The sequence below is a fragment of the Pectinophora gossypiella genome, chromosome Z, assembly GCF_024362695.1.
Source record: "Pectinophora gossypiella chromosome Z, ilPecGoss1.1, whole genome shotgun sequence".
Classification (NCBI taxonomy): domain Eukaryota; kingdom Metazoa; phylum Arthropoda; class Insecta; order Lepidoptera; family Gelechiidae; genus Pectinophora; species Pectinophora gossypiella.
Window position 1 is genome coordinate 7,387,621 of NC_065433.1, and position 9,225 is coordinate 7,396,845.

A 9,225-nucleotide genomic window follows, 5' to 3' on the forward strand; every position below is an offset into this window, starting at 1 on the left:
TAAAAAAACAGTTTTCATGCAACTATAATTTGATTTCATCTTACCTGTTTTTCTTCGTTCCGCTTAACCCAGATGTCTTCATCCAAAGCAGCAGCTTCTCCGTCTGCCGTAGATCTAATCTCTATTAAACTACTATCAAAGTATGTCTTATCGCGGTGGAGATTCTGTCCAGCGAATATATTTCGTACGCTAGGACGCTGTTCCTCGGCGCCTCTTGTGCCAAAGTGAACAGTGTGTGCATTGTGATGAGTACGCAGAACCCGCTCCACAGCAGGCATCGGATTCGGTTCAGCTGTTGTCACTAAAAATTTATGTTTCGCTCCCATTACAGTTCTCTTAGGGAGTCTCTGCTTATCAACACTCGCGGATTCATCGTTCGAAGCTTCAGTCTTAGAAGTAGCATTTATCTCGTCTTCTTCATTAAAATTGTGATCCTTAGTAGTTTCGCTTAAACTTTCTTGGGAAGCATACTTCGAACAAGCTTTCGAGGAAGCAGTGGAACGTCGATGTTCATCTTCATCTTCCTCGCGACACTGTGACAGTCGGCGGCGCTCCGAGAATGGCAACGGTGAGTTGGAACTCGAATTGCGACTCGAAAGAGTATTACAGTGGTTCATGAAGTAGTGCTGGAAGAAGCTATCAGTTTCCGGCGTGTCATTGCCGTCGCCCTGCAGCATGTCCTTGAGTGCTGCCAGGGAGGTAATAGTGTTATAGTTGATGGCGTTGGCCAGGTCCTCGCTGTCGGTGGAGCTGCTGGACGCGCTCCCTTCCTGCTCCTCCATTTTGTTGATTTGTCGGCACTTCTCGTTAATATGTTTTACGACAACTTTTTTCTTCTTCTCATTTTTACGACCGTTTTTCTTAACTTTAACATTCGAGAAGGATTTCGTTTCAGAATCCATTGAACAGCATTCATGAACTCCTTGTTCTAGCCAAAACTAAAATATTTATACAAGGGCACAGAATAAGGCACAACGTTTTTCTATCTGTATCACAAAGTCACATGTTAATATACTTTTAAAATCACTGATAAATTAAGTAATATCGTAACAAGTCTTGAGGTTCTCGTCACCGGTCATACGGCGTAGCTCTGGCTTTGTGATGTAAAGTTACTTCTTTGAACATCTTAATTATCTGAAACAATAGTTTTAGTCTAAGGCAAATTTTCTATAATCTCGTAGGGTAGTATCGACGGCATCGCAAACACAACACAGCATATCACTTAGGAAAAGGAAGAGTTACCAGACCGTAAATCTAATTAAGTATTTTTATCGCTATATGAACAAAAACATAAACAAGACACACGTGACATCAAGATTAATAAATGATCAATGCTAAATTAATGAATGCGCGCGCGCAAGGACAAAGTTGCCTTAAGTAAATATTGAGTGCTCTGAGACCGGCACTTTAATTATACTTCATACAAGTAGTGCAATCAGATATGACACCTGAAGTATAATTAGGACTCAAACGAACTTACCTGTTAAGTGATGTTTGATTCCAATTATGCGAGGGTGTCAACCGAAGACGATTACATCGTCCCAACCCACCCAAACCCCAAAAACATTATAATAAAATGTTCATGAATTACGTCACAAAATCCTTTAACTCTTAAATAATGATCGGGACGCATGGGCCGCTAGGCGAGGCGGGAGCGAGACGGGAGATCATAGTTTTCTTTCTAGGCTTATACTCTAAATGTGTGATGAAGATGGTACATGCTCATGTACTGCTGCAAGTAAATATGTAATCGTCTTCGGTTGACACCCTCGCATAATTGGAATCAAACATCACTTAACAGGTAAGTTCGTTTGAGTCCTAATTATACTTCATACAAGTAGTGCAATCAGATAGGTTAATCTATCTATATTATGTACCACCCCCATATTTGCTTATTTGATAGTACCAGAAACAAGGACCTCACAATGAAAACTTGAGCAAACTCTAAAACATCAAGATAATGCATGAAAGCTAGTCCTTTCATGATTCAGTTTTGACATGTTCGGTTAATTATCACACCTTTGTAAGTGTTCGCTTCTTGATTAGGGTCTTTAAAAAGTAATTTACAATCGAACATTGCAACACAATCGTGTGGAGTTGCGAGCGAGTGGATCTTACATTTTCCTCTATCCTCTTTTTATGCAACTTCTAACATACGATGGATTGCAAAGATTAGTAGGCCGTAAGTTTAATTATATTAAAAGTGTTTAGTTTATCGCCCGCGACTGCGTCCACGTGGACTTCGGTTACCATTGTAAGTACAACAGGCTCTGCACAGCAAAGGCGCTGTGCCTCCAATTTTATCGAAGGTTCAGACCAATAGACAGAGCGAATGCTAACGCGGATAGACGTTGTACGGCTATTGGTCAAAGTGCTCGATATAATACACGACCCGCGCGGCAGGCTCGGTTACCGTGCCGCGAGGGCAAGTCATTACCAGACAGGTCACTCTAAATTTGCACCTACCAAGTATTGTAACAGCGATTTCGTTGTGTATATAATAGTATATCTATATTACTCAGAATGTTAGAGTACGCAGTAAGCACTGGTGTTTGGCAGGTAAACTTTTATTCCCTCAATAAGAAAGGCTCAAGTTACGAGATCTAGAGATCAAAATATGCTACGGGCTACCAAGAAATGTGCCGCGTATGTGCTGATCGGGAGTCCAAGACTAAAACCAAAGGGACTTTAGTCACTACATTTAATCAAACGTAAAACGAGAACATAAATTCTCTTTGACGTCAGCAGATGACTTCCAAAAAATAAAAATTATAAACAAATCTAAAAAACAAAGGTTTAAAAATGTACTATAAATATCTTATAGTAATATAACAGCCAGTAGCACACGTCAACAGTACCGTACGTCCGGTCCTAGGTTTTGATCAATAGATCAACATAAAGCGCAGAGATCCAGCGCTGCTAGGAAGTCCGTTTGGCTCGATCGATGTTTCGATCTACAAATGTCCCAATTTCCATGCAAATTAGCCCAGCGGTTTAGACGTGAAAAGGGAACAGACAAACAAAGTTACTTTGCCATTTATAACATAAGTACCTACCTATGGACTAGTAATGATTCAAAACACTATGTCGAGACTATGTCTGTTTACGGTTTGTCAATAAATAACTGCAGTAGACAATAGCTTGGCTACAAAGCCGATTGCATCATGGTCCCTGGTGGATTATAATATCTGACGTCTAAAGTAAGGCAAAGTTACAGATTGTGAAGAAGATCAGCAACTAGGTGCCAACGTGTTACTCTATTACCTATGTATTTTTTTTAAACATTAAATTAAATGTATTCAAAAATGTACCTCGGTTAATTACAAAAACTACATGACACCTGTATTTAGGAATCGAAATTATACTGGAATAAGCTGTGTCTGTGTATAAAGGCCAAAATTATAGTGAACAGTAAAAATGAACATATTGGCAAAATATGAATGACATCATTTTGTACTATAAATAGTTTGTAAGTCCGTTCATATACAGATTTACCGATGGCCAGTGATTACGAACAATTGTAAAGATAATTTCATATGTAAATAAAAGCGTGCCGTATCATACTTTTAACAAGTCGGAGTAGAGTAATTCTCAACTTTTATGATAATATAATATTATGATTTCGAGGACAGCATTGTGGTACAATAACGATCGGTAATATTCCACTATGCGATATATTTTATTGAGTAATGAAAAAGATATACGTAACACTATAAAACGTTTTAAAGCAAAGCATTAGTTCAATTGGGCGCATTGTGAAAGTATTGTTAGAGTTCAAAACTATATAACCTGTCCCCGACTTCTGGCGTCTTATGGCGTCGTAGCGTAGGTATAAACGATGTTACTCTTTGACGCAAAAACTGCTGAACAGATCGATTTTGATGAAACTTCACAGTAATATATGTAGTTGATTATTAGCTTATATAAAGCGATAACGAGTTCCAGCGCGAATTATATCGAGGGCTTTGACCAATAAACGCAGCGAATGCTATCTACGTGGATAAATCTCATACAGCTATTGGTGGAAGTCACGTACGCCCACTAGTAATATTCTTCTTCTTCTAATCCTTTTATCCCCTGTTGGCATGTAGGGCTCGAATAACAGATTTCCACCCCTCGCGATCTTTTGCATCCTCGGTAGCTTGCTCCCATGACATGCCGATAGTTTCGCTAGTAATATTACGAATACAGAAAGTTAACGTTTGTTTGTATGATACCTTCGCTAATTGTGAAATTCTAAATTTTTTTTCTTCTATTTATTGGTTTTTTATTCATTTTATCATTAATTTCACTTAAAATTACGAATAATTAAAACATTTCAAATTATTACACAAACACTAGTCAATCTAAAATACCGCCCCCTCTCGTACCCGGTTCAAAGGTGCCCATTATACTGGCCGCGTTACCGCGCACTATTGCCAAGGAAACCTGTTGAACCAGGAACGAGCTGGCGCGGGGGTCACTACCGCGGTCCCTCAAGCGCCTCCCCAAAACACGAATAAAATCCTTGGCCGCCGAGCACCACACACCCGAAGTCTCGAAGGCAAAAGAGACAAAATCGTGGGTCCGCGTTAAGTCCCCGTATCGTCCATAGGTAAATTCTAAATGTACCTATGGTCAAAGAAGAAATATGCAATTGTGGAACCCAGTACAAAAAAAGATTAGAAATGCACCCAAATCAGCTTGCGGGGCAACTAACTATTCCAGAAACCATACGTCGTCTAAAAAAGAAACGAGACATTTCCGATAAGGACAGTCAGGCCGAATGACTACTTCAAAGAAAGGACCGATTTCGCTGGGAGTAGCGTCCTCAATGCCATATAAACCCAACTCATCTGTTTATAGTCAATGATACTGATCGCAAGACAAAACGACAAAAAAAAATTGCGAAAAAGACAGACCTTCCGCGCGTACTCCCTTACTCCTTAACAGGTAGTTGTTAATTATATTTGATAAATTATGAAATTCTGATTACTAAAAAAGACAGATCTAAAGGTGTCAAAATGGTAATAATAAGTGCGACATTTTGTCACGTTTTTCTATGATGTCACAACTTGCTTTTTCATAAATCCCATTGTAACTTTGTGTTTTGACGTTTAGTAAAAAGTAACTGATTTGACTAGTTGGAAACTACCCCATTTAGACTAAAGTGAGACACATCAGAGGGGTGAGATAAATCTATGTTGACACCTATACAAATTGGTGTGGGGCAGAGGATCTGTCCTACACATAGTATTAAATTTTGTTAAATGACTTTAATGTGGTTCATCATATCCATCTTAAAGGACTTCAAGTTTGGTGACAAATTCTCTTCCAGTTACTTTTAGTTCTACCCAAGCATATGTTGAGTATCTTTGTCAAAAGTACCATAATGACCAGCAGACTCCTAATAAGCTACCCAGACTTTCACAACCACACTCAAACACACACAATTCTCTGTCTAAATCCATCAAGCCATTTTCGAAGTTTGAAAGATTAACCACAGCAACAAGATAGAAGATCATCTTCTATAATAATTTAATAGTATTTTGGCGGCGAGGGTGTGCTGCCGCCGAAGGATGTTTTCGGGGTACCGAACTGAGCATAATACCCCGCTAGCCACAAGTTGGTAGTGTGACTAGGGATCGACGATCCAACAGTATTGTGTTGGAAGTTGTATATATGTGTCTTGCCGTGAAAACTTCGATACCGCGTTTCACGACCGCTTGAAGACTGCATTATTGAATGTGGCGCCATCTGTTGCATGTGAACAGAACTAGGTGGCCAACTAGTTGGGTCCGCTACAGTATGATAATCTCAATGTCTAAGACTATTGCAGTAATTGAAGTACTTCGTGTGGATGTAAAGAAATCATAATAGCAGTTGTTTTACATATTCCATTCTAATTCACTGACTATACATTATAAATACGAAAGACCACCACAAGCGATACTTCAGCACGGATTATGAAAAGGCATTTACTATCACATTATATTTGACAGGAACTCAAGAATGGTTTCATTTCAAGTACTTGGGCATAATAATTTTCTCTGCTGATAAGATAACTGAGAATCACTGTTCACGGTTTACGCAAACCAGATGTCATTTAGAGTCAATGGACAAAAATTTAGGTCAAAATGACTAGATATTATTTGTGTTTTTGTCCAACTATCTACATGTACAAAACAATATTTGTTTAGTAAACAAATACCTACGCAGTATGGAAAACATGGTTATATCCACAGATAATTACAAGAATAGGTACACTAAAGTACAAGCTCTTACTTTTTATGCATAATTTCTCAAAAATGCCAAATAGGGAGGATGTTACTTTTTGGTCTACCAACAAGTCATTGGAAAAAAGTTTTCTACAGTGATTTCTACTTTATAAGTCTGCAACATTTTAGTCTATCTTAACAACACTGAAGAGCTATGCATATGTATTATATTATATTCATATGCTATATTTATATATTATAAAGGTCTTTTAGTATAAATAATTATTTATATGTTAGATCATGTGAAAGAGTTCTGAATTAGAAGATATTAAGTAGCATTTTCTTTTTAAAAATATTTTTTTATATTTATGTGATCAATTTTAGTGATGTTTTAAAATATTTCTAATGACTTATCATCAGGATTTGTAAGGTAAAAAAAATATTGAGTGGAGAGGTTTACAAGGTTAGCAAGTACACTAGATGTAAACCTAACTATTGATTTTGATGTTTTAGCAGTTTTTAAGATTATTCATACCTTTGTAGAAAATAATATTCCATAGTTATAGAACTCTAGTCTGTCATTTGACTTAGATAGGTAGGTAATGGTACCAACTACCAATCTATATTACAATGACTCATATCTGGTGACAAATCAATTTACCAGGAAAATCTTTAGAAAAGAATCAATTCTAAAAGCACCTCCTGGCTTATTAATCGAAATAATACTGAAGTACTATAAATCTATAGCACAGCATGTATGTCACCTGTTGAACTTACAGAGTCACATCATTTTTAAAACATAATAAGCAAGTATATTCGCTTTTGATATTACAAATATTAATTTAAGTACAATTAATACACGACCAAGATTTGGTGTCGTCATGCCATTTACTACTGCGAATAGTACAACCACCTCACGAGCACCCATTTGTTCTATGTACAATAATAAACATTTTAGGGCAGTAGACAGCCGCAAAATGTGTAAATACCTCGGACCCAAGTTGAGCTGCTGTATTGTGTTGTATTGAGAATGATACCATCATACCATGGTACGATATGCGGAGAACTGAACAAATTATTGTATAACAAACCATAAACACACTAATTTCACAAATTAAATACATTCAAAAATGACAGAAACAAATAATCTCACCAAACGATTTTCAATACAAGTAGAAACATGATACAAATTTATAAAACTTCCATTCCATTAGATAAAAAATTAGAAAATTACAAATTACGACCCCTGCCACCCCGTAATTTGACAACTCTAAAATTGTTGCCATTACAAATTCTTATTCATGTTATAGAAGTTTTAATCTATGTTATTCTAATTTCCTTTATTCCATGTGTAAAAGATAAATTATTATCTATAATAAATTAATATTTTTGGCGAAACCTGTGGTGGATGCCGTCTTTTTGTTTTTTATCAATAAACATGTATTTCATTAATATTGTTTTTAAATTTTCTTAATAAATAATATGTAATCAGAATGATCAAATTAATGATCTAATAATTTAAACTTTTAATCAACTTAAACAAAGTTGAGTGGTTTTTATTATTCATTTTACGATGATTTTACGAGACAAATAATTAAATTATCGTACTTTTGCAACACTAACAGCAGGGCATAAGTTTCATTTCACGCATATTAATTCATTTATCATAATGTGTGCTATGACATGCCATCTCCAATGTGCTGTTGTTATTTGAGAAATTCACAAATAAATTAGTACCCAATCTACCAAATAAAGGGTTTAAAATTATTAGAAAATGTCCATGAAAAATCGTAAAAACTGAAGATTGCGCCATAGATCAACACAGGGGCCCGGCGAATCCCGCGAAAGGCTCTATTACACCATACGATTTATCGGTGTCTGTGTCGGGACTCTGAACGATTTGTGTCAACTATAACCCGAATTCTCCATTTTTTTTTCTGTAGCCTAATCAATGTCCCACTGCTGGGCATAGGCCTCCCCCTTCTCTTTCCAACCCTCCCTGTCCCGGGCATCGTTCCGCCAGGTGTGCCGGAAGGCGTCCAGCTCGTCCCTCCACCGTCGTCGTGGTCTACATCGACGTCGCCGACCCTGTGGGGACCAATCAGTTGTAATTTTGGCCCACTTTTCCGGATGCATACGGCAGACATGTCCCGCCCATTCCCACTTCAGTTTACCGGATTTTTCTCCGACATCTGCCATTTGAGTTCTGGAGCGCAGTGTCGTGTTTCTAACGCGATCGATCAGTTTAACACCTAATATACTGCGCTCCATAGCTCGCTGGCAAACTTTGAGTCTGGACTTCTGATGTTTGGTCAGGAACCATGTTTGCGCAGGATAGGCAGTATGCACATGTCAATGAGTTTCCGCTTGAGACATATCGGGAGGTCACCTTTCATTAGCTCCTTCATGGACCAGAAACTCTTCCAGGCATTTTGAATGCGTCTTTCCACTTCTTTGTCTTGCCTGTTTTCGAAAGACGTTATCTGACCCAGGTAGATATACTCGTCAACATAGTGCAATATTTGCCCATCCAACTCCATTTTAAACTTAGTGCTATTGGTCATAATTTGTGTTTTTTATTCATCATAAGTCCAACCTCAAGGCTCGCCTCGTTTAGCTCGTCCAGCATCATCTCGAGCTCTTTGGCTGAAGTGGAGAACAGGACGATGTCATCTGCAAATCTTAGGTTGGTGAGTTTCTTGCCGCCCACGTCTATGCCCTTAGACATCCAGCCTGGCTGCAGTTTTCGGAAAATTTCCTCCAAGGTGGCGGTAAATAGTTTAGGAGATAACGGGTCGCCTTGTTTCACTCCTCTATTGACATTGAACGGAGACCCCGTGTCTTGTAGCTTTATGGCGGCCGTGCTATTGTTGTAAATAATGTTGAGGAGTTTGACATAAGTTGGGTCAATGTTTTGATTGAGCATGGCGGAAAATTTTGATGAAAATTGAATTCTCCATACCTACTGAAATATACATCATAGATTATTGCGTAATAAGTGAGTGCCTGGTGTGGTGGCCTATAATCT

At 37.9% G+C, this 9,225-nt stretch overlaps 1 protein-coding gene across 1 annotated transcript in view; it reads right to left on the bottom strand.

Moving 5' to 3' along the window:
* Nucleotides 1-7,279, bottom strand: part of LOC126380768 (uncharacterized) — a 72,517-nt gene extending 65,238 nt beyond the window's left edge. The window contains exons 1-2 of the mRNA XM_050030367.1: nucleotides 7,187-7,279; nucleotides 45-1,134 (exon numbers count right to left, since the gene is read on the bottom strand). Coding sequence (XP_049886324.1) covers nucleotides 45-902 — 858 coding nt within the window. The 5' untranslated portion in view covers nucleotides 903-1,134; nucleotides 7,187-7,279. The remainder of the gene's footprint in view (nucleotides 1-44; nucleotides 1,135-7,186) is intronic.
* Between the last annotated feature and the right edge of the window lie 1,946 nt (nucleotides 7,280-9,225).